A 26,710-nucleotide genomic window follows, 5' to 3' on the forward strand; every position below is an offset into this window, starting at 1 on the left:
ACCTTACCATTAAGTGTACAAGTCCTGCCCTGGTTTGCCATACCAAAATGCCGCACCTCACATTTATTAAAATTAAACTCCATCTGCCAGTCCTCAGCCCATTGGCCCATCTGATCAAGATTCCGCTGTAATCTGAGGTGACCTTTTTCACAATCCACTATACCTCCAATTTCGGTGTCATCTGCAAACTTACTAATCATACCTCCTATGTGCACATCCAAATCATTTACATAAATGACAAAAAGTAGTGGACCTAGCACCAATCCTTGTGGCACACCACTGGTCACAGGCCTCCAGTCTGAAAAGCAACCCTCCACCACCAACCTCTGTCTTCTACCTTTGAGCCAGTTCCATATCCAAATGGCTAGTCCTCCCCGCATTCCATATGATCTAATCTTGTTAACCAGTCTGCCATGAGGAATCTTGTCAGATGTTTTACTGAAGTCCATACAGATCACACCCACCGCTCTGCTGTCAACAATCCTCTTTTTTACTTCTTCAAAAAATTCAATCAAGTTAGTGAGTCATGATTTCCCACAGACAAAGCCATGTTCACCATCTCTAATCAGCCCTTTCTTATCCAAATATATTTAAACCCTGTCCCTCAGGATTCTCTCCAACAACTTACCCACCACCGATATCAGATTCACTGATCTATAGTTCCCTGGTTTTTCCTTACCACCTTTCTTAGGTGGTGGCACCATGCTAGGGAACTTCCAGTCTTTCGGCACCTCCATCTCTATGACTCTATGACTCACCTGTGACTACTGATAATACAAATATCTCAGCAAGGGGGCCAGCAATCACTTCCCTAGCTTCTCACAGAGCTCCAGGGTACACCAGATCAGGTCCTGGGGATTTATCCATCTTTATGAATTTTAAGACATCCAGCACTTCTGTAACATGGACATTTTTTCCAGATGTCACCATCTATTTCCTCAAATTCTATATCGTCCATGTCCTCCTCCACAGTAAACACTGACGCAAAATACTTGTTTAGTATCTCCCCTATCTCCTGCGGTTCCACACATAGGCTGCCTTGCTGATCCTCAAAGTTTGTCCTTAATATATTTATTAAAATCGTTTTGGATTCTCTTAACCCTATTTGTCAAAGCTATCTCATTTCCCCTTTTTGCCCTCCTGATTTACCATTTAAGTACACTCCTACTGCCTTTATACTCTTCTAAGGATTCACTCGATCTCTGCTGTCTATACCTGACATATACCTCTTTCTTTTTCTTAACCAAAACCTCCATGTCTTTAGTCATCCAGCATTCCCACAGCTACCAAACTTGCCTTGCACCCTAACAGGAATATTCTATCTCTGGACTCTCGTTATCTCATGTTTGAAGGCTTTTCATTTTCCAGCCATCCCTTTACCTGCAAACATCCATCCCTAATCAACTTCTGAATGTTCTTGCCTAACACTGTCAAAATTGGCCACCTGGGAACAGATTGCCTGGGTTTGGGAAAATGTGGTAATGATTACAGAAACAGATTGGGATGTCTGTCATAAGAGATTAGATGGACATAGGAACAGTTTGAGATAGGTATGATAGATTGGGATGGGTATAGGGACAGATTGGGATGAGTGTGATAGATTGGGATGGGTGTGGTGACAGATTGATATGGGCATTGGAACAGATTGGGAATGGTATGATAGATTGGAATGGGTATGGGAACAGAGTGAAGTGGGCATGGGAACAGATTGAGATTGGAATGATAGATTTGGATGGGCATGATAGATTAAGGTGGGAATGGGGACAGATTGGGATGGGTATGAGAGGTTAGGATGGGAATGGGGACAGAATGAGATGGGTGTGATAGATTGGGATGGGCATGGGGACAGATTGGGATAAGTATGATAGATTGGGATGGGCATGATAGATTGGGATGGGTATAAGAACAGATTGGGATGGTTATGGGGACAGATTGGGATGGGTATGATAGATTTGAATGAGTGTGATAGATTGGATGGGCATGGGAACAGATTGGGATGGGCATGGGAACAGATAGAGATGGGCATGATAGATTTGGATGGGATGATAAATTAAGATGGATACGTGGACAGATAAAGATAGGTGTGATAGATTAGATGAGTATGAAATATTGGGATGAGTTTGATAGATTGGGATGGGTTTGGAAACTAATTGGGATAGGAATGATAGATTGGGATGGGTATAGGAACAGATTGAGATGGCATCGGGAGAGATTGGGATGGGTATGATAGATTAAGATCGATGTGGGTGACAGATGGCGGTGAGAATGAGGACAGATTGGGATGGGTATGATAGATTGGGATGGGTTCGATAGATTGGGATGGGTATGATAGATTGGGGTAGGTATGATAGATTGGGATGGGTTCGATAGATTGGGATGGGTTCGATAGATTGGGATGGGTATGATAGAATGGGATGGGTATGATAGATTGGAATGGGTATGAGAACAGATTGGGATGGGTATGATAGATTGGAATGGGTGTGACAGATTGGGATGGGTATGACAACAGATTGGGATGGGTGATGGAACAGATTGGGATAGGTGTGGGAACAGATAGAGATGGGCATGTTGGATTGTGATAGGATAGGTATGACAGATTAAGATGGATATGGGGATAGATTGGGATGGGTATGATAGATTAAGATGGATATGGGGACAGATTGAGATGGGTATGGGGACAGATAGGGATCGGTGTGATAGATTAGGATGGGTTTGGGAACAGATTGGGGTGGGAATGATAGATTAGGATGGGTATGGGAAGAGATTGAGATGGGCAAAGGGACAGATTGGGATGGGTATGATAGATTGGGATGGATATGATACATTAAGATGGATATGGGGATGGATGGGGATGGGTATAGGTATGATATATTGGGATGGGTATAATTGATTGGGATGGGTTTGATAGATTGGGATAGGTTCGATAGATTGGGATGGGTATGATAGATTGGGATGTGTTTGATAGACTAGAATGTGTTTGATAGATTGGGAAGGATATGATAGATTGGGATAGGTATGATAGACTGGAATGGGTATGGGGATGGATTGGAATGGGTATGATAGATTGGAATAGGTGTGATAGATTGAATGGGTTTGAGAACAGATTGGGATGGCGTGGGAATAGAATGGGATGGGCATGGGAACAGATAGAGATGGGGATGATAGATTGTGATGGACGAGGTCTGATAGATTAAGATGGAAATGGGGACAGATTGGGATGGGTATGATAGATTAAGATGGGTATGGGGACAGATTGGGATGGGTATGGGGACAGATAGGGATGGGTGTGATAGATTGGGATGGGTTTGGGAACAGATTAGGGTGGGAATGATAGATTAGGATGGTGTGGGAACAGATTGAGATGGGTTTGGGGATAGATTGGGATTGATATGATAGATGGGATGGGTATGATAAATTGGGATGGGTTTGATAGGTTGGGATGGGTTTGGGAACAGATTGGCATGGGAAAGGGAACAGATTGGCATGGGGATGGAACAGATTGGGATGAGTATGATAAATTAAGATGGATATGGGGACAGATTGGGATGGGTATGGGGACAGATAGGGATGGGTGTGATAGATTAGGATGGGTTTGTGAACAGATTGGGGTGGGAATGATAGATTAGGATGGGTATGGGAACAGATTGGGATGGGCATGGGGACAGATTGGGATGGGTATGATAGATTGGGATGGGTATGATAGATTGGGATGGGTTTGATAGATTGGGATGGGTTCGATAGATTAGGATGGGTATGATAGATTGGGATGGGTATGATAGATTGGGATAGGTATGATAGATTGGGATGGATTCGAAAGATTGGGATGGGTACGGTAGATTGGGATGGGTATGATAGATTGGGATGTGTTTGATAGACTGGGATGTGTTCGATAGATTGGGAAGGATATGATAGATTGGGATAGGTATGATAGATTGGGAGGGTTCAATAGATTGGGATGGGTATGATAGACTGGAATGGGTATGGGGATAGATTGGGATGGGTATGATAGATTGGAATAGGTGTGGTAGATTGGGATGGGTATGAGAACAGATTGGGGTGGCGTGGGAACAGATTGGGATGGGCATAGGAACAATAGAGATGGGCATGATAGATTGTGATGGGCAAAGTCTGATAGATTATGATAGAGTTGGGGACAGAGTGGGATGGGTATGGGGACAGATAGGGATGGGTGTGATAGATTAGGATGGGCATGATAGATTGGGATGGGTTTGGGAACAGATTAAGGTGGGAATGATAGATTAGGTTGGGTATGGGAACAGATCGAGATGGGTTTGGGACAGATTGGGATGGGTATGATAGCTTGGGATGGACATGGGGACAGTTGGGGATGGGGATGGGGAAAGATTGGGATGGGTATGATAGATGGGATGGGTATGATAAATTAGGATGGGTTTGATAGACTTGGGTGGGTTTGGGAACAGATTTAGATGGGCATGGGGACAGATTGGAATGAGTATGATAACTTAAAATGAATATGGGGACAGATTGGGATGGGTGTGATAGATTATGATAGATATGGGGACAGATTGGGATGGGTATGGGAACATATAGGGAGGGGTATGATAGATTAGGACGGATATGGGAACAGATTGAGATGGGTAAAGGGACAGATTGGGATGGGTATGATAGATTGGGATGGGTATGATAAATTGGGATAGGTATGGTAGATTGGGATGGGTACGATAGATTCGGATGTGTTTGATAGACTGAGCTTCATTCGACAGATTGGGAAGGATATGATAGATTGGGATAGGTATGATAGACTGGAATGGGTTCGATAGATTGGGATGGGTATGATAGACTGGAATGGGTATGGGGATAGATTGGAATAGGTGTGATAGATTGGGATGGGTATAAGAACAGATTGGGATGGCGTGGGAACAGATTGGGATGGGCATGGGAACAGATAGAGATGGGCATGATAGATTGTGATGTGCGAGGCATGATAGATTAAGATGGATATGGGGACAGATTGGGATGGGTATGATAGATTGAAAAAGGTGTGATAGATTGGGATGGATATAAGAACAGATTGGGATGGCGTGGGAATATATTGGGATGGGCATGGGAACAGATAGAGATGGGCATGATAGATTGTGATGGACGAGGCATGATAGATTAAGATGGATATGGGTACAGATTGGGATGGGTATGATAGATTGGAAAAGGTGTGATAGATTGGGATGGATATAAGAACAGATTGGGATGGAGTGGGAACATATTGGGATGGGCATGGGAACAGATAGACATGGGCATGATAGATTGTGTTGGGCGAGGTATGATAGATTAAGATGGATATGGGGACAGATTGGGATGGGTATGGGAACAGAAAGGGATGGGTGTGATAGATTAGGATGGGCATGATAGATTGGGATGGGTTTGGGAACAGATTGGGGTGGGAATGATTGGTTATGATGGGTATGGGAACAGATTGAGATGGGTTTGGGGACAGATTGGGATGGGCATTATAGCTTGGGATGGTCATGGGGACAGATGGGGATGAGGATGGGGAAAGATTGGGATGGGTATGATAGATGGGGTGGGTTTGATAGATTAGGATGGGTTTGGGAACAGATTGGCATGGTGATGATAGATTGGGGTGGGTATGGGAACAGATTGAAATAGGCATGGGGACAGATGGGAAATTAGGATAGCCACCTGGTTCCCGTCCCCTACATCACTGACATCGAGATCAAACAGCATCAACAGATTCTCGGATCTGATTCCCCCCCGGAATCGGGTAGGTCAGTGTACTTTGCTCAGATTGGCGCAATGATTTGGTAGCAAACTCTCGCCTCCAATCACATTGAGGAGGAACCCGCAGTGAAACTGCAACCAATCAGTGAGATGGGGCGGTGACACCCTGGGGAGCCAATCAGATTGACGCTTCCGGGAAAAATCTACGGAGGGTGAGGTCCTGGGATGGAGTTGGAGAATATCGTCGCAAATACAGTGTTACTGAGAGCCAGAGAGGGTGAGGAGGGTACAGTGTGACTGAGAGCCAGAGAGGGTGAGGAGGGTACAGTGTGACTGAGAGCCAGAGAGGGTGAGGAGGGTACAGTGTGACTGAGAGCCAGAGAGGGTGAGGAGGGTACAGTGTGACTGAGAGCCAGAGAGGGTGAGGAGGGTACAGTGTGACTGAGAGCCAGAGAGGGTGAGGAGGGTACAGTGTGACTGAGAGCCAGAGAGGGTGAGGAGGGTACAGTGTGACTGAGAGCCAGAGAGGGTGGGGAGGGTACAGTGTGACTGAGAGCCAGAGAGGGTGCAGTGTGACTGAGAGGGTGAGGAGGGTGCAGTGTGACTGAGAGCCAGAGAGGGTGAGGAAGATTTGAGAATGAGAGAGGAGTAATTTTGGGAGGATAGGAAGATTTGTAGTGTTGCATGTAGTTGGTGTAGAGAAGCAAGAATCTTAGGTGTGGAAGAGGATGCGATGGGATTTGACAGTGTGTGCAACGTGAATGTGAGTTGCACGGTGGTCTTGCTGTATCTTCTTCAGACTGGTGAGATGGCAGTAAGGTGTTTGATAAGGTTCCATGCGGTAGGCTATTGCACAAAATACAGAGTTTTGGGATTGAAGGTCATTTAGCGGTTTGAATCAGAAATTTACCAACTGAAAGAAGACAGAGGTGGTGGTTGATGAGAAAGGTTCATCGTGGAGCTCGGTTACCAGTGGTGTGCCACAGGGATGTGTTTTTGGGCCACTGCTGTTTGTAATTTTTATAAATGCTGGAAATGTGTTGCTGGAAAAGCGCAGCAGGTCAGGCAGCATCCAGGGAACAGGAGAATCGACGTTTCGGGCATAAGCCCTTCTTCAGGAATGAGGAACATAAGCCCTTCCTCATTCCTGAAGAAGGGCTTATGCCCGAAACGTCGATTCTCCTGTTCCCTGGATGCTGCCTGACCTGCTGCGCTTTTCCAGCAACACATTTCCAGCTCTGATCTCCAGCATCTGCAGACCTCACTTTCTCCTCAATTTTTATAAATGATCTGGCAGTGGGTGTGGAAGGATGGGTTAGTAAATTTGTGGATGACACTAAGGTAGGCAGAGTTGTGGATTGTGCCGAAGGATGTTGTGGGTTACAGAGGGACCTAGATAAGATGCAGAGTTAGGCTGAGAAGTGGCAAATGGAGTTTAATGTGGAAAAGTGTGAGATAGTTCACTTCAAGAGAAATAACAGGAATGGAGAGTACTGGGCTAATGGTAACATTTTTGGCAGTGGAGATGAACAGAGAGCTCTTGGTGTCCAGGTGCATATATCCCTGAAAGTTGCCACCCATGTTGATTAGGGTTGTTAAGAAGGCATATGGTGTGTTGGTGTTTATTAGTAGGGAGATTGAGTTTCGGAACCATGAGGTCATGCTTCAGCTGTACAAGACAGTGGTAAGGCCGCACCTGGAGTATTGCATACAGTTCTAGTCCCTACATTCCCGCCTCAGGCGACTGACTGTGTGGAGTTTGCACGGTTTCCCCGTGTCTGCGTGGTTTGCACGTTTTCCCCGTTTCCTCCCACAGTCCAAAGATGTGCAGGTCAGGTGAATTGACCATGCTAAATTGCCCGTAGTGTTAGGTAAGGGGTAAATGTAGGGGTCAGGTTGGGTTGCGCTTCGGCAGGGCGGTGTGGACTTGTTGGGCCGAAGGGCCTGTTTCCACACTGTAAGTAATCTAATCTAATTATAGAAAGGATGTGGAAGCTTTGGAAAGGATTCAGAGGAGATTCACTAGGATGTTGCTTGGTGTGGAAGGAAGGTCTTACGAGGAAAGGCTGAGGGAATTGAGGCTGTTTTTCCTGGAGAGAAGAAGGTTGACAGGTGACTTAATCGAGATGTAGAAGATAATCAGAGGGTTAGATAGGGTGGACAATGAGAAACGTTTTCCTCAGATGGTGAAGGCTAACACAAGGAGACATAACTTTAAATTGAGGGGTGACAGGTTTAGGACAGATATCAGGGGTAGTTTCTTTACTCTGAGAGTAGTAGGGGCATTGAACAGTCTGCGTACAACAGTAGTAGACTCACCAACATTAAGGGTATTTAAATGGGCATTGGACATCTGGATAATAATGGAAGGTGTAGGTTAGATGGGCATCAGATGAATTTCACAGGTCGGCAGAACGTCGAGGGCCGAAGGGCCAGTACTGTGCTGTAATGTTCTATGATGCATTATCATCCCTCTCACTCTCCCTCCTTGGTCTTGCTCTCACCCTCTGCCCTTCCTCTGTGTCCTGTGCAGGTGGTGGTGGGAGATGGAAGGGGAAAAGCAAGAAATGGCGTCAGATGCTGCAGTTTCCCCACATCAGCCTGTGTGAAGAGCTGAGACAGACAATTGGTGAGTCATATTCATTGGGAAAGATTGACAGGCAAGGTCTGAAATTAATGTGCATCTCTGATCCTGCGGGACTGTCGACTAAGTGGTGTATCTGGGGCAATGCTTGTTGGGAAGATGTGCTTAGACAGGCTTGATTCAAAGTTAATCAGAACCCATGCTATTTTGTGATTAATTCAAAGTGTCTGGTCCATTTTAGTTAAATCAAGCCGTCAGCAGTTCTTTGTTTTATATTTAGTTAAGTCACACCTCGACTTCATAAGAGCCTTTTTTTCCTGGTCTTTGCTCTTTTCTATGATAGCCCTAACTGTCTCTCAATTAGGCTCACTACTTCCAAAATGCTCCCTCCTTGCTAATGAGGATGTACATTTCAGGGGCTGAACAATTGCCTTACCTTGGGACCTTTGGCCTCATTTCTGATAAAGGGTTTATGCCTGAAATGTCGATTTTCCAGCTGTTGAGATGCCGCCTGACCTGCTGTGCTTTTCCAGCACCACTAATCTTACCACTAATCTGCCCCCACGCCGTGCCGTGCTGGCCTGGTCCACGGGCTCTCCTCCTTTGTTCCTGTCCAAATATTTTAAAGTTAGAAGTTTGAAAAGAAAGAAAAAGACAAAGAATGGACGGAGCAGAGGAGCTCTGGCTGGAGTCTCCTACTCTGTCGCCATCTTGGATCATTATAGTCATTATGATTCATTTGACACTCCACCAGTTGCAGTTACCAATCTGAAAATGCCCCCTTTTTCCCAACTCTCTTCTTGCCCATTAGCTCCACTCTGCAGACTTGGTCATCCACCTATTTTTTGTGAAGCCCGCCATCATCACTTTCCTCCTCCAAGTCATTGATATTTATTGTAAACAATTGTGACTCCAGCATTGTGGCACTTAATGACTTACAGGATGCCATTCCTGAACATGTCTCCCTCTGTCTTTTATTAGTTAGCCAATTCTGTACTTCTGCTCGTGTACTAGTTCCAACACCATGGCCTCTTCTCAAGTAGACTAGCGTTCGATAGACAATTATGTCCAAATGGTTACTAGCCACTCACCAATCAGCATCTTCAGTGGTTGGGCTGAGATGGGATATCATTACCACTGTTTCTCATGTGCTTTTGTTGTCAGATTTTGCTGAATTTATATTCTGCTCCATGCTCCACTCTGCAATACCCTGTTCTGAATGTTCTCCATAATATAGTTCAGTGTTGGCCTATTTGCCTGTGCCTGGGCATCAGCTGTCAGGCCACTAGGTCTCCTGGTGATATCCTAGTGACGGGTTCTGTACTGCTCGGGGAGCCCTGGTGACGGATGTTGAGGTGATTGTTTAAAAATAAGCGGGGGGGGGGGGGGGGGGGGCGGGGCGTGCCTATTTAAGACAGAAATGAGAAAGTATTTTACTCAGGTGATTGAGTTTCTTTGGAATTCTCTTCCTCAACACAGTAGGTGCAGAATCTTCAAATGTTTTTAAGGCAGACGTAGGTAGATTTTTGATTATCAAGGGGATAAAAGATTATTGGAATATGCAGGAATGTTAAAATCGGATCTGCAATAGTCTTAATTGATGGATCAGGCCAGTGGGCTGAGGAGACAATTTTGTTCCTTGGTCATATGTGGTTCATTGTGAGAGATGTCACATTCTGCCTAATTTTTTTTCTTATCATTATTTCATGGGCTATGAGCATTGCTAGTAAGGCTGTCTGTCATTGAACTGAATGGCTCGCTAAATCGTTTCACACGTAGGCCAGGACAGGTCGGCAGATTTCCCTCTCCTGAACAATCTGAGTGAATGAAGTCGTTTTTGCAATATTCCATGAGTGGTTCATGGGCACTCTTATAGAACCTAGCTTTGTTTATTTTTAAAATAATTTTCTGATCTAGTCATAAAGATATACGTCACAGAAAAAGACCCTTTGGTCCAACTCTTCCATGCTGACCAGATATTCTATATAAATTAAGTTCTGTTATCCCTCTAAACTTTTCCTATTCACATACTCATCCAGATGTCTGTTAAATATTGAAACTGTACGAGCTGCCTCCACTTCCTTTGGCAGCTCAATCTGTGTGAAAAGGTTGCCCCTTGGGTCGCTTTTATATCTTTCCCCTCTCACCTTTAAACCTATGGGCGGCACAGTGGTACAGTGGTTAGCACTGCTGCCTCACAGCGCCAGAGACCCGGGTTCAATTCCCGCCTCAGGCGACTGACTGTGTGGAGTTTGCACGTTCTCCCCGTGTCTGCATGGGTTTCCTCCGGGTGCTCCGGTTTCCTCCCACAATCCAAAGATGTGCAGGGTCAGGTGAATTGGCCATACTAAATTACCTGTAGTGTTAGGTAAGGGGTAAATGTAGGGGTATGGGTGGGTTTCGCTTCGGCGGGGCGGTGTGGACTTGTTGGGCCGAAGGGCCTGTTTCCACACTGTAATCTAATCTAATCTAATCTATGTCCTCTAGTTTTGGACTCCCTGACTCTGGAGAAAAGATCTTCATAATTTTAGAAATACCCATAAGGTCACTCCTCAGCCTCTGATGTGCTAGGGAAAATAGCCCCAGCTTATTCAGCCTGTCCCTATAACTCTACCTCAAACCCTCCAAACCTGGCAACAACCTTGTAAGTCTTTTCCAAACCCTTTCAAGTTTCACAACATCCTTCCTATTGTAGGGAGACCAGAATTGCACACAGTATTCCAAAAGTGGTTTAACTAATGTCCTGTACAGCTGCAACATGACCTCGCAACTCCGATGCTTGATGCTCTGACAGATAAAGGAAAGCATACCAAATGCCGCTTTCACTATCCTATCTACCTGTGACTCAACTTTCAAGGAACTATGAACCTGCACTCCATGGTCTCTTTGTTCAGTGACACTCCCCAGGACCTTACCATTAAGTGTGTCAGTCCTGTCCTGATTTGCCTTTCCAAAATGCAGCACCTCACATTTATCTAAATTAAACTGCAAGTGCCACTCCTCGGCTCGTTGACCCATCTGATCAAGATCCCATTGGACTCTGGGGTAACCACCTTTGCTATCCACTCTCTTGCCATATCTCACTCCTCTTTCTTAATTATCCTTACAGTGTTAAATATTTTGAATATTAAATTTATGCTTCTGATGCTGTCTGCTCTGATAACAATTTCTGAAATCTAACTTGTTACTCACCAACAGCAGCTTCCAGAAACTCTTTCAATTTGTGCTCCTTTACTCGCTGGAATTCTTGCTAGTGAGCTTCCTATGTCTCGCTGTTCTGTCATCTCTCCTCGCCATTGGTTCGAGACAGAAGGAGGGATGGAAACACCACAGTGATATAATGTTTGGGGCTGACCATTCCTTCATTGCAGATCCTTCCATTGATACCCTTGACACCCACACTGTCTGCAAAATCCACTCCTCGGATGCAACCAAGCGATGTCTGAACACCCTCTGATTGGATTTCTGTTGATTTTCTGGTCAATGGTAACCCCAAGGATTTCGATAGTGGGGGACTCAGTGATGGTAACACTATTGAATATCAAGGAATGGTTGTTCCTTGATATTCTGTCTCTTATTACAAATCATAGAATCCCTACAGAGTAGAAACAGGCCCTTTGGCCCAACAAGTCTATACTGACCCACCTCGACCCGTTCCCCTGACTAATGCACATAGCCTACACATTTCTGAACACTATAGGCAGTTTAATGTCGCCAATTCACCTAACTGCACACCTTTGCATTGTGGGAGGAATCCCGGAGCACCTGGAGGAAACTCATGCAGATATGGGGAGAGCATGCAAACCCCACCTGAGGCTGGAATCAAAGCTGGGTTCCTGTCACTGTGAGGCAACAGTGCTAACCACTGAACCACCATAATGCCCGTGGTATTAATGTGGGGCAAATGCTCCCTGCCACCTGTCGACCCAGACCCAGATGTTATCCAGATCATGTTGATTGTCAGCAGGGACCTCTTCAGTTTCTGAGTCTTAAATGATGCTGAACGTTATAAAATCATCAGTGAGCATTCCTACTTCTGACCATAAGATAGAGAGCAGCTCTCTGATGAAGCAGTTAAAGATGGTTGAGCATGGCCCGTTAACATGAGGATCTCCTGCAGCCTGAGGGGCCCTGAAGGAACCCAAACACAGCGTCAGTGAGCAGGCTGCTCCACAGGATGGCTAATGACACCCTCCAGAAATGATTTGAATTATTTATTAGCGCACACATCTTGAAGATACGGTGAAAAGTATTGTCAACATTATCTGGACCATTTTGAGTTACAAAAAGGATAAAAACAAATTACTTTGTCTCCTGTTCAAATTGGGGTTTGAAGCACGGCTTCTGCAAGACATCTGGAAGGTATTCTGATCCTGAAGGAATCCTGCTCCCAGAACAGCAAAGATGACCCTGATGCCCCAGGAGACCCCACCTCTGCTGTTCCTGTTGTCTCTCTGACACCGTCGAGGGTCCAGGCTCTGGGCCTATCACCATCTGGAGTCCCTGCTTCATATACCATCGCCGCTAAGAGATTATAGGAGCAGAATTGGGATATTCAGCCCATCAAGTCTACTCTGCCATTCAATCAAGGTTGACATGTTTCTCAATCCCATTCTCCTGTCTTCTCTGTGCAACCCTTGATCTCCTTACTAATCAAAATCCCACTTATTTCTGTCTTAAATACATGCAAAGACTTGGCCTCCACAACTTTCTGCAGAACTAAGTCCCACCAATTAACCACCCTCTGGCTGAAGCAATTCCTCGCCATCTCAGTTTTAAATGGTCATCCTTTCACTCTGAGGCTGTGTTCCTGGGCCTTCCCTTGCCTACTAGAGGAAGCATTTTGTCCATGTCCACTTTATCCGGGCCTCTCGGTTTGCTGTAAGTTTTAATCAGATTCCACCCCCCCCATATTCTTCTAAACTCTACTAAATACAGAGTTCCTTAACTACTCCCCATATGGCAAACCTTTTATCCCAGGATCGTTCTTATAAACCTCCTCTGGACTCCCTCCAAACATCTTTCCTTGGATATGGGGCCCGAAATTGCTCTCAATGTTCCAAGTATCTGACCAGCGCCATTTACTACCTCAGCACTACATCTCTGCTCTTGTATTCTAGCCCTTTTGAAATGAATGTTAACTTTGCATTTACCTTCCTAACCACCGACTGAACCTACATCTGAAGAGAATGCTGAACTAGGGCTCCTCAGTCCCTTTGTACTTCATTTCCAAAGTCTTTCCCCATTTAGAAAATAGTCTATGCTTTTATTGTTCCTAACAAAATACATCACACTGTCTCGCATTACATTCTGTGTGCCACTTCTTTGTCCACTTGTCTAGTAAGTCCAAGACCTTCTGCACCTCCCTGTTTCCTCAACACTCCAACTATGTTTGTCATCTGCAAACTGAGCAGCAATTCTCAATTCCTTCATCCAGATTGTGGATGGATAACATGAATAATTGTTGTCCCAACATTGACCCCTGTAGAACTCTACTAGTCCCCAGCTGGCATGCTGGAAAAGACCTGTTTATCCTTCCTCTCTCTGTCAGTTAATCCACTATCTATGCCATTATCTTACTCCTAAAACCATGAGCTCATATCTTAGGAGGCTAAGATCTATCTGGAATGCCAGATAGATTACATCCACTGGGTCTCCCTTATCTAACTTGCTCATTAGCTGCTCAGAGGATTCTGACAGATTTTTCAGGCATGACCACCCCCTGACAAAGCTGTGCTGATTCAGCCCTGTGTTACCATGCACGTCTAAGTACTCTGCAATCCCATACCAACAACTGAAGTCAGGCTAACAGGCCTACAGTTTCCTGTCTTCTGCCTTCCTCCCTTTGAAAACAGGGATGTTACGTTAGTTCTGTTAGACCCTCCCTGACTCCAGTGATGCTTGAATGAATGCTAGCAATGCGTCCACAATCTCCTCAGCTATCTTCTTCAGAACTCAAGGATATAGTCCATTTGATCCAGGTGACTTATGCATCTTCAGACTGGGTATGGAAATCAAGGAAGAACGCCTGTGATACAATTAAAGAAATTAACAGATAGGAAATTCTGAGGTACGGTCAAAGAGAAAAAGGAAGCATACATAAGGTTTAGGAGGATGGGAACTGATGCAAGCCCTTGAAGTATATAAGGAAAGTAGGAAAAATCCTAAACGAGCAATTTGAAGGGCTAAAAGGGGTCATGAAAAGTAATTAGCAAACAGAATTGAGGAGAAACCCAAGGCTTTTCATATTAAAAACAAGAGGTTGGCCAGGAAAAGGGTTGGCCCACTCAAGGACAAAGGAGGGAAACTGTTTGGAGTCAGAAGCGGTAGCTGAGGTCCTAAATGAATATTTTGTCAGTATTCACCAAAGAGAAGGAATTTGTGGAAGCTGAGCTCAGGGAAGGGAGTACTGAATGTCTAAGTCAAGTTGCTATTAAGAATGAAGAGGTGTTGTGCACCTTAAAACTTATTAAGGTAGATAAGTTCCTGGGTCCTGACGGGATCTATCTCTGAATATTGAGAAAAGCAGGAGAGCAAATTGCTGGAGCATTGACAGACATCTTTGTAACCTCTTTGGCTATTCTCCAGGACTCTCGGACCTCACCTTTAGCCAGTGTAGTTCCATTCTTTAAGAAGGGTAATGGAGAATAAATCCTGCAAATTACAAGCCTGTGAGCCTCACATTGGTGGTTGGGAAATTATTGGAAAAAGTTCTCAGCAACAAGATCTATAGCACTTAGAAGCAAATGGACTGATTAGCGATAAACAGCCTGGTTTTGTGCAGGGGAAGTCGCACCTCATTAACTTGGAGATTTTTGAGGAGGTGATGATTGAGAGAAAAGCAGTCGATGTTGTCTAATGTGGATTTCAATAAAGCATTTGACAAGGTCCCTTGTGATAGACTGGTACAAAAAGTGAAGTCACATGGTGTCGGGGTGAGCTGGCAAGACTGAAACAGAACTGGCTTAGTCATAGGAGACAGGGTAGTGTTGGAAGGTTGCTTTTGGGAATGGAGGGCTGTGAATAGTGGTGTTCCACAGGGATCAGTGCTGGGACGTCTATGTAAGTGATTTAGAGGAAAACGAGGCTGGTCAAATTAGTAAGTTTGTGGACTGTACAAAGATTAGCAGAGTTGCAGATAGCGAGGAGGATTGTTAGAGAATACAACAAGGATATACAGAGGAACCTCGATTACCTGAAGGGCACGTGTGGTATTTCGTTGAGTTAATTGAATGCCAGATAACATAGTTAGCCAAGCACTGGGACCTTGCGATCTTGTTCGGATAATCGAAATTCGGTTAATCAAATGTTGGATAATCGAGGTTCCTCTGTAGATCAGTTGGAGGCATGGGCAGAAAATCGGCAGATGAAGTTTAATCTGAACAAATGTGAGGTGATGCATTTTTGGAAGGTTAAGTACAGGTGGAAATTATACAGTGAATAGCAGAACCTTTAGGAGTATTGATTTGCAGAGGGATCTGGGTTTGTGGGTTCACAGATCACTGAAGGTGAAGGTGGCAGCACAGGTAGCTAAGGTAATTAAAAAGATCTATGGCATGCTTGCCTTCATTGGAAGGGGCACTGAGTATAAGGATAGACAAGTTATGCTGCAGCTTTATAGAACTAGTTTGACCACACTTGGAATATTGCGTACAATTCTGGTCACCACACTACCAGAAGAATGTGGATGCTTTGGAGAGGGTACAGAAAAGGTTTACCTGATATGGGGGATTTTAGCTATAAAGGAACAGGAATAAGATTAGGGCCAATCAAATATAGTCATGAAAAATTGTGTGTGGAATCTGAGGACATAGGGGAAGCGCTTAATGAATAATTTTCATTAGTATTCAAAAGGGCAATGTTATTGAGAATACGAAGATACAGGCTATTAGATTAGATGGAATTGAGGTTGACAAAGAGGAGGTTTTAGCAATTTTGAAAGATCTGAAACAGATAAGACCCCTGGGCTGGATGGGATTATTCCTTGGATTCTCTGGGAAGCCAGGGAGGAGATTGCAGGGCCTTTGGCTTCGATCTATAGTGATCATTGTTGACAGGAGTAGAGTGGAGAAGACTGGAGGATAGCAATGTTGTTCCTTTGTTTAAGAAGGGGAGTCAGGGCAACCCCAGTAATTATAGGCCAGTGAGCCTTACTTTGGTTGTGGGTAAATGTTGGAAAAGGTTATAAGAGAAGGAACAACTTAATTAGAGATAGTTAGTGTGGTTTTGTGAAGGGTAGGTCATGCCTCACTAACCTTCTTTGAGAGGGTGACAAAACAGGTGGATAAAGGTAAAGCGGTTGATGTGGTATATTTAGACTTCAGTAAGGTGTTTGATAAGGTTCCATATGGTAGGCTATTGCACAGTTTCGGGATTGAAGATGATTTAGTGGTTTGGATCAGAAATTGGCTAGCTGAAAGAAGACAAGATGGTGGTGGATGGGAATTGTTCATCCTGGAGCTCAGTTACCAGTGGTGTGCCACAAGGATTTGTTTTTGGGCCACTGATGTTCATCATTTTCATAAATGATCTTGAGGTGGGTGTAGAAGGATGAGTTAGTAAATTTGCTGATGACACTAAGGTAGGCAGAGTTGTGGATAGTGCCGAAGGATGCTGTGCGTTACAAAGGGACATAGATAAGATGCAGAGTTAGGCTGAGAAGTGGCGAATGGAGTTTAATGCGGAAAAGTGTGAGGTAGTTCACTTTGGAAAAAGTAACAGGAATGCGGGGTACTGGGCTAATAGTAAAATTCTTGGCAGTGTAGATGAATAGAGAGGTCTCTGTGTTGAAGTGCATAAATCCCTGAAAGTTGCCACCCAGGTTCATAGGGTTGTTAAAAAGGCATACAGTGTGTTGGTGTTTATTAGTAGGGAGATTGAGTTTCGGAGCCACGAGGTCATGCTTCAGCTGTACAAGACACTGGTAAGGCTGCACTTGAAGTGTTGCATACAGTTCTGGTCACCGTGTTACAGGAAGGATGTGGAAGCTTTGGAAAGGTTTCAGAAGAGATTTGCTGGGGTGTTGCCTGGTGTGGAAGGAAAGGTCTTATGAGGAAAAGCTGAGGGAATTGAGGCTGTTTTTCTTGGAAAGAAGAAGGTTGAGAGGTGACTTAATCGAGATGAAGAAGAATAGAGGGTTTGATAGGGTGGACAGTGAGAGCCTTTTTCCTCGGTTGGTGAAGGTGAACACAAGGGGATATAGCTTTAAATTGAGGGGTGATAAATTTAGGACAGATATCAGGGGTACTCTGAGAGTAGTAGGGGTGTGGAACGGCATGCCTGCAACGGTAGTAGACTCGCTGACGTTAAGGGCGTTTAAACGGGCATTGGACATACATATGGATAATAATGGAACGTGTTGGTTAGGTGGGCATCAGATTATTTTCATAGGTCGGTGTAACATCGAGGGCTGAAAGGCCTGTACTGCGCTGTAACATTCTGTGTTGTGTTCTAACAGTCAGCCAGGTTTTAAGGGGAAGTCACGTCTGACCAACTTGTCTGAATTTATCGAAGAGGTAAACAGGCGTATAGATGAGGGCAGTGATTTTGATGTAGTTTCCTTAGATTTCAAGGATTTTGATAGGTCCTGCATGGGAGATTGATAGCAAAGGCAAAAGCCCGTGGTATTGAAGGAAATTTGGCAAACTGTGTCCACAGTTGCCCGAGTGGAGGAAGCAGAGGGTGATGGTTGAGGTGTATTTTTTGAACTGGAGGTCTGTGCCTAAAGGGGTCGCACAGAGGTTAATGATGGGCCCTTGCTGTTTGTGGTTTATGTCAATCATTTCAATCTTGTTCAGAAGGTTGATCAGTAAGTTCACAGATGATCCAAAATTGATTGGACGGTAAATAGTGAGGAAGTTAGCTTTAGATTATAGGAGGATTGACACGGTTAGTCAGATGGGCTGATCAGTGGCAAATGGAACTTAATTTGGATAACTGTGCAGTGATACGCTAGGACAGGACAAACAAGGCAAGGAAATGCACGATCAATGGTAGGATCCTGGGAGTCATTGAGGGACTTTGTGCATGTACACTGGTTCCTGAAGGTATCAAGACTTGTAGATAGTGGTAAAGAAAGTATGGCATACTAGATGATGCTGGAACTGTGTGAAACGTTGGTTAGGCCACAGCTAGAGTATTCTGTGAAGTGCTGGAATCCACGTGATATGTGGATGTGATGGCACAGAAGAGATTTACCAGGCTATTGCCTGCGCTGTAAAGTTTCTTTTGAAAACCAATTGGACAGACTGGGATTGTTTTCCTCAGAGTAGCGAAGATTGAGAGTGGGAACTTGATCGAGATGTATGGAATTTGAGGGGCACAGATAGGGGAGACGGGAAGATACACCTCCACATGATGACCAGAGGGGGGCATAAATTTAAGGTGAGGAGCAGAGGATTTCAAGGATGTGAGGAAAGCCCCTGGGTGGAAGAGTGTTGAGAATCTGGAACTCATTACATGTAAGGGTTGTAGAGGCAGAAACCCTCGAACGTTTTAAGAAGTGTTTAGATGTGCACTTGCAATGCCAAGGCACACCTGGCTATGGGTCAAGTGCTGGAAACTGGGATTAGAGCAGCTAAGTTGTTTTTGACTGGTGCAGGTGTGATGGGCCATAGTACCTTTCTCTGTGCTGTAGACCTCAATGACCCTATGACACTGCCATTGAACCACAAGAGCTCACAAACAGATGTCACTTTTTTAAAATTTCTGATTAGCTAACACAGCTTTTTTTCCCCAGATTACACCCTTTCAAAGACTTTTGCTTTTTTTAAAGTTCCTGTTTATACACGTTCAGACCTTTATCTGGGATAGATGGCACTTTAACCTGAGGCTTTAAGTTGAGGACACCATTTTACACCACAGGACTTGTTCAGAGCTGTTATTCCAGATTTATTCATTAAACCTGTGGGCTTGTGGCACAACGGGACCAGGTCCGACTCCACATCAGAAGGTTTTGCGTTCAAATCACATCAGGCTCTCTGTGCTTAATTGAAGCTCAATTTCTATGGGTGGCACGGTGGCACCATGGTTAGCACTGCTGCCTCACCACACCAGGGTCCCAGGTTCAATTCCAGCCTCGGGCAACTGTCTGTGTGGAGTTTGCACATTCTCCCCGTGTCTGCGTGGGTTTCCTCCGGGTGCTCTGGTTTCCTCCCACAATCCAAAGATGTGCAGGTCAGGTGAATTGGCCATGCTAAATTGCCCATAGTGTTAGGGAAATGGGTCTGGGTGGAATACTCTTTGGATGGTCGGTGTGGGCTGGTTGGGTCGAAGGGCCTGTCACCACACTGTAGGGAATCTAATCTAAATAAATTATTGGCATTGACGCTATCTCCCCCTAAGTCACCAGCTCCCCCGCCTCTGAAATCTCCTTGTTTGCATCGTAGTTACTATCCCAGCTATCCTGAGGGGGAATGGTTGATTTCTCTCTGATTCAAGTATTTTTCTATTATTGTCGCACTGCCTGCCAATTATTTGTCATCAGTTTCATGAGGTGCAACATCAGCTCCCAGCCCCTAAAAGGATTTTATCTGGACTTCCAGGCAATGGAGAAATTACATCCATAGATCCCTGCCAACTACTTCAGTCACTTCTTCACGATCTGACTCCTGAGGGAGTTCCCCGGCCTGCATTTGTACTTGACAGTTTTTTAGTTATTTGTGATAAAATGTGCAGCTTCCGGACAGGATGTGACTCTCTGTAAACCGCAACTTCCTGCATCGGGTACACTGTAGCTGCAGGAGGCCAGAGTAAATGGCTGGTTGTTTCATAAACTAGGCCAACTAGCAAGTCACAGGCAGGTCAATCGTAGGTGGCATGTCGAGCTGGGCAGGGAGCATTGGGCTGGTCAGTAGGCAGTGGGCAGGAGGCAGGATAGTGTGCAGGGCAGTGGACAGAGTGCTGGGCTGGTCAGCATGTTGGATGGCAGTCAGCTGACTACGCCAGATGATGTTTTGAGTGGTAAACAATGTGCTGAGCTGGACAGTGGGCCAGCCAGTGATCTGTGCTGGGCAGCAGGCTGTGTCAGTGAAAATAGTGTATTTCAGGGCAGTTGCTGGAAGTATTCACAAAGGCAAATCACTGAAGACGTTTAAACATTGATGAAGTCTGAGTCTGTATAACACCTGGATGATTTGACAACCCTCTTGGATCTCCTGATGGAATAACCTCCCTGTGATTGGGAGTTCTCACTTTGCTGCCCTTGACTTGCTGATGTATTCAGGCCAGGTGTTTTCATGGTGGTTTCCCTTTGGTTTATCTCTAGATGTGCTCTGTGCACAGTAGGAATGCTGGTGTACATGATGGGTAATATATTCAAATCTAAAACAGAAGCAGAAGTAGACCATTTGGCATCTTGAGCCTGCTCAGCCATTTCATCAGACCATGACTGACACTGTTTGTGTTCCGTATTGCACATTCCCACCTACCTCTGATAATTCCTTGTCCACCAAGAATACCTACCTTGAGTTAAAAATATTCATTACCTCCACCTCTTTGCGAGTTAGTCTGTTAGTCTTAGAACATAGAACATAGAAGAATACAGCGCAGTACAGGCCCTTTGGCCCTCGATGTTGCGCCGATCCAAGCCCACCTAACCTATACTAACCCACTATCCTCCATATACCTATCCAATGCCCACTTAAATGCCCATAAAGAGGGAGAGTCCACCACTGCTACTGGCAGGGCATTCCATGAACTTACGACTCGCTGAGTGAAGAACCTACCCCTAACTTCAGTCCTATATCTACCCCCCCTTAATTTAAAGCTATGCCCCCTTGTAATACCCGACTCCATACGCGGGAAAAGGTTCACACTGTCAACCCTATCTAACCCCCTAATCATCTTGTACACCTCAATCAAGTCACCCCTAAACCTTCTTTTCTCTAATGAAAACAGCCCCAAGTGTCTCAGTCTTTCCTCATACGATCTTCCTTCCATACCAGGCAACATCCTGGTAAACCTCCTCTGCACCCGTTCCAGTGCCTCCACATCCTTCCTATAGTATGGCGACCAAAACTGCACACAATATTCCAAATGCGGCCGCACCAGAGTCTTATACAACTGCATCATGACCTCAGGACTCCGGAACTCAATTCCTCTACCAGTAAAAGCCAGTACGCCATATGCCTTCCTCACCGCACTATTTACCTGGGTGGCAACTTTCAGAGATCTGTATACATGGACACCAAGATCCCTCTGCTCATCCACACTACCAAGTATCCGACCATTAGCCCAGTACCCCATCTTTTTGTTATTCTTCCCAAAGTGAATCACCTCACACTTAGCTACATTGAATTCCATTTGCCACCTTTCTGCCCAGCTCTGCAGCTTCTCTATATCCCACTGTAACCTGACACATCCTTCCTCACTGTCAACAACTCCTCCGACTTTCGTATCATCCGCAAACTTGCTCACCCAACCTTCTAACCCCTCTTCCAGGTCATTTATAAAAATGACAAACAGCAATGGTCCCAAAACAGATCCTTGCGGAACACCGCTAGTAACTGCACTCCAAGATGAACCTTTACCATCAACTACTACCCTCTGTCTTCTTCCAGCCAGCCAATTCCTAATCCAAACCTCCAACTCGCCCTCAATGCCATACCTCCGTATTTATTGAAGTAGCCGACCATGGGGAACCTTATCAAACGCCTTACTAAAATCCATATATACCACATCTACCGCTTTCCCCTCATCAACCTCCTTTGTCACCTTTTCAAAGAATTCAATAAGGTTTGTGAGGCACGACCTGCCCTTCACAAAACCATGCTGACTATCCTTGATCACATTATTCCTATCCAGATGTGCATAAATCCTATCCCTTACAATTCTCTCTAAGACTTTGCCCACAACAGAAGTGAGACTCACCGGCCTATAGTTACTAGGGTTATCCCTACTCCCCTTTTTGAACAAGGGAACCACATTTGCTATCCTCCAGTCTTCTGGCACTACTCCTGTAGACAAAGAGGACATAAAAATCAAGGCCAATGGCTCTGCAATCTCCTCCCTTGCTTCCCAGAGAATCCTAGGATAAATGCCATCAGGCCCAGGGGACTTATCTATTTTCACCTTTTCCAGGATTTCCAACACCTCTTTTCTACATACCTCAAAGCCATCCATTCTACTTATTTGTGACTCAGTATTCACATCGACGACAATGCCCTGTTCCTGATTGAATACTGAAGAAAAGTATTCATTCAGTGTCTCCCCAATCTCTTCCGCCTCCACACGGAACTTCCCACTACTATCCTTGACTGGACCTATTCCTACCCTAGTCATTCTTTTATTCCTAACATACCTATAGAAAGCCTTAGGGTTTTCCCTAATCCTACCGACTAAGGACCTTTCATGTCCCCTCCTTGCTGCTCTTAGCTCTCTCTTCAGGTCCTTCCTGGCTACCCTATAACTCTCAATCGCCCCAATTGAACCTTCACGTCTCATCTTGAGATAGGCCGCCCTCTTCCATTTAACAAGGGATTCCAATTCCTTATTAAACCACGGCTCCCTCGCACGACCCTTTCCTCCCTGCCTGACAGGTACATAATTATCAAGGACACTCAATAGTTGCTCCTTGAACAAGCTCCACATATCATTTACACTCTTGCCTTGGAGTCTACTTTTCCAAGCCACACATCCTAAGTCATGCCTCACCGCATCATAATTTCCCTGACCCCAGCTATAACTCTTGCCCTGTAGTACACACTTATCCCTCTCCATCACGAGTGTAAAAATCACCGAATTATGGTCACTATCCCCAAAGTGCTCACCTACCTCTAATTCTAACACCTGGCCTGGTTCGTTACCCAGAACCAAATCCAGTATGGCCTCACCTCTTGTTGGCCTGTCTACATATTGTGTCAGGAAACTCTCCTGCACACATTGAACAAACACTGACCCATCTAACGAACTTGAGCTATAGCTTTCCCAATCAATATCAGGAAAGTTAAAGTCCCCCATAACAACCACCCTATTACTGTCACTCATCTCCTGAATCACCTTCCCTATCCTTTCTTCAATGATTCTAGGACTATTAGGAGGCCTGTAAAAGACTCCTAACAGGGTGACCTCACCTTTCCTATTCCTAACCTCAGCCCAAACTACCTCAGATGGCAAGTCCTCATCCATCGTCCTTTCCACCACTGTAATACTATCTTTGACAAGCAATGCCACACCTCCCCCTCTTTTACCCCCACCTCTGACCCTACTAAAACATTTAAATCCTGGAACCTGCAACAGCCAGTTCTCCTCAGCTGTTCAATTTTCCCAGTCTTCTACCATCAAAGCATCAAATTGTGTCATTGGCTTTTTAATATTGTCAATATACTCGATCAAACTTGATTGGAGTCTCTTTTTTTGGGAGGGGGGGTATAATTTAAACTGGCCTAATTCAAATTTGTTTTTATCTCCTGGCAACTAACTACTCTAGCTGTTGGACCAAAGGTTGCATTGTGTCTTGTTCAGAACACTTGGTGCTGTCAGTTACTTCTGCTAGCCTTTAACTGTCTTAAAGATACAGTACACCCACATCTTCATAACACTTAAGACAGAGATAAATATTTGACTGCCAAGGGGATCAAAGGTTACAGGGAGAAAGCAGGAAAATGGGGTTGAGAAAACTCTCAGCCGTGATCAAATGGTGAAGCAGACTCAATGGGCCAAATGGTCTAATTTCTGCTCCAATTATCTTAGTCTTAAAAATCGTAAGAGTTACATAATGATTTGACATCAGTTTCCAAAAGGTTGGGAGAGCATAACAAAAAGTATTACTCAAGAGAAAGGTCTAGAGAAACTAATGAGGCTATATTTAAAAAAAAGTCCTCTATCATATTGAAGGAAGTGGCTACAAAATTGGTAGATGCACTGGAAATATCCCAGAGGCTCTTGTCAGACTATACCTATAATGACATTCTAAAGCGTCCATATATTGTCAGCCCAGAGTAGGTTCCCTGGACTGATACAAGGCATTGAAACACTGTTTCATGAGGAGAGGTTAAACTGGACTTGGATTCATGGAGTTTTGAAGAATGAGAGGCAACCTTGTTGAAACATACCAGATCCTTGGGGGACTTGCCCAGGTAAATGTATAAATGTTATGTCCCTTTGTGAGAGAATCTAGGACCAGAGGGTTTAATCTCAGAATAAGGTGTGACCCATTTAAGACTGATAAGGAGGAATTGCTTCTCAGAGAGTAGTAAATCTGTGGAATTATTTACCACTGAGGCCTGTTGAGGCTGATTCATTAAGTATATTCAACGCTGAGATAGACAGATTTTTAATCAAGGAATTGGCTATTGTGTGAAAATAGCAGAAAAGTGGAGTTGAGAATTATTGTCTAATGACCCATGATGTTCAATGGCAGAGCAGATTTAATAAGTCTACTTCTGTTGTGTGTTCTGATCTCATAGTTTCAACGTAACAAAGAGGATTGATGAGGGCAGAGTGGTAGATGTGATCTATATGGACTTCAGTAAGGCGTTCGACAAGGTTCCCCATGGGAGACTGGTGAGCAAGGTTAGATCGCACGGAATACAGGGAGAACTAGCCATTTGGATTCACAGTTGGCTCAAAGGTAGAAGACAAAGGATGGTGGTGGAGGGTTGTTTTTCAGACTGGAGGCCTGTGACCAGTGGAGTGCCACAAGGATCGGTGCTGGGCCCTCCACCTTTTGACATTTACATAAATGATTTGGATGTGAGCATAAGAGGTACAGTTAGTAAGTTTGCAGATGACACCAAAATTGGAGGTGGACAGCGAAGAGGGTTACCTCAGATTACAACAGGATCTTGACCAGATGGGCCAATGGGCTGAGAAGTGGCAGATGGAGTTTAATTCTGATAAATGCGAGGTGCTGCATTTTGGGAAAGCCAATCTTAGCAGGATTTATACACTTAATGGTAAGGTTCTAGGTTGTGTTGCTAAACAAAGAGATCTTGGAGTGCAGGTGCATAGCTCCTTTAAAGTGGAGTCGCATGTAGATAGGATAGCGAAGAAGGCATTTGGTATGCTTTCCTTTATTGGTCAGAGTATTGAGTACAGGAGTCGGGAGGTCATGTTGCGGCTGTACAGTACATTGGTTAGGCCACTGTTGGAATATTGCGTGCAATTCTGGTCTCCTTCCTATCAGGAAGATGTTGTGAAACTTGAAAGGGTTCAGAAAAGATTTACAAGGATGTTGCCAGGGTTGGAGGATTTGAGCTATAGGGAGAGGCTGAACAGGCTGGGGCTTTTTTCCCTGGACGGGGCATGGATAAGATAAATAGACAGTCTTTTCCCTGGGGTTGGAGAGTCCAAGACTAGAGGGCATAGGTTTAGGGTGAGAGGGGAAAGATATAAGAGACCTAAGGGGCAACTTTTTCACGCGGGGGGGGGGGGGGGGGGTAACGTGTATGTTGTCAGTGGAAGTGGTAGAGGCTGGTACAATTGCAACATTTAAAAAGCACTTGGATGGGTATATGAATAGGAAGGGTTTGGAGGGATATGGGCTGGGTGTTGGAAGGTGGGACTAGATTGGGTTGGAATATCTGGTCGTCATGGACGGGTTGGACCGAAGGGTCTGTTTCCATGCTGTACATCTCTATGACTCTAAGTCAAAACAAGGAGCTCAGTGCTTAGCACTGTGGCCTAACAGTGCCAGGGACTCTGGTTCGATTCCAGCCTCAGGCAGCTGTCTGTGTGGAGTTTGCACATTCTCCCTGTGCCTGCGTGAGTTTCCTGAATATTCCAGCTTCTTCCCAGAGTCCAAAGATGTGCAGGTTAGGTGGATTGACCATGCCAAATTGTCCACAGTGTCCAGGGATGTGTAGGTTAGCCATGGGATTTGAAGAGTTACAGGGATAGGGTGGGTTGGATGCTCTTTCAATGGATCAAGTGGCCTGATTTTATGCTATGATTCAAACTGAGGCCCCCCAGCCCACTCAAATTGACACCCTAACATCCACTCCCTCCACCCACGCTCAGTAGCAGCTGCATGTGCGATCTATACAAGGTTCCTATACTGTACCTTCCATACCCACGATCACTTCCATCTGAAAAGACAAGGGGTGCAGATATATGGGGACACCACTATGTGCAAGTTCCCTTCCAAGATCAGACCTGAAAAAGTACTGCTATTTCATCACTGTCGAAGGGTCAGAATCTTGAAGCTGCCTTCCTATTAGCATTGTGGACCAAGAAGGGAAATCACTACCACCTTCTCAAGGGTAACTAGGAATGACCAGCAAATGACACCCATATTCCACGAGCAAATAAAAGAAAATAAACATTGTTTCTCAGTGGAGAGTGAGATTCCCCATCAGGTTTTGTGTCTGGGGTGTGGTGTCTTTGGGTAAAATTTGATCGTATTTGTGTAGTTGAACTGTTGTTTTTTTTTTTGGCTGGCTTATTTACGCAGGTACATTGTCCTGGTTA

The 26,710-nt window shown here is 44.8% G+C and overlaps 1 protein-coding gene across 4 annotated transcripts in view; it reads left to right on the forward strand.

Annotated features, from left to right (window-relative positions):
• The first annotated feature begins 5,925 nt into the window (after nucleotides 1-5,925).
• grk6 (G protein-coupled receptor kinase 6) overlaps nucleotides 5,926-26,710 on the forward strand; it is a 47,654-nt gene continuing 26,869 nt past the window's right edge. For 2 of the 4 annotated variants that reach the window (XM_087995461.1, XM_087995459.1), the window contains exons 1-2: nucleotides 5,926-5,995; nucleotides 8,252-8,347. In XM_087995461.1, the coding sequence (XP_087851587.1) occupies nucleotides 5,944-5,995; nucleotides 8,252-8,347 (148 nt within the window). In that variant the 5' untranslated portion in view covers nucleotides 5,926-5,943. Of the gene's footprint in view, nucleotides 5,996-6,228; nucleotides 6,248-6,306; nucleotides 6,482-8,251; nucleotides 8,348-26,710 lie in introns of those variants that run through there. The other 2 variants (XM_087995460.1, XM_043703900.2) reach the window with 2 other exon arrangements.

This window comes from Chiloscyllium plagiosum, unplaced genomic scaffold (genome assembly GCF_037043375.1).
Source record: "Chiloscyllium plagiosum isolate Xiang-an unplaced genomic scaffold, Cpla_swu_hap1 HiC_scaffold_16, whole genome shotgun sequence".
NCBI lineage: Eukaryota > Metazoa > Chordata > Chondrichthyes > Orectolobiformes > Hemiscylliidae > Chiloscyllium > Chiloscyllium plagiosum.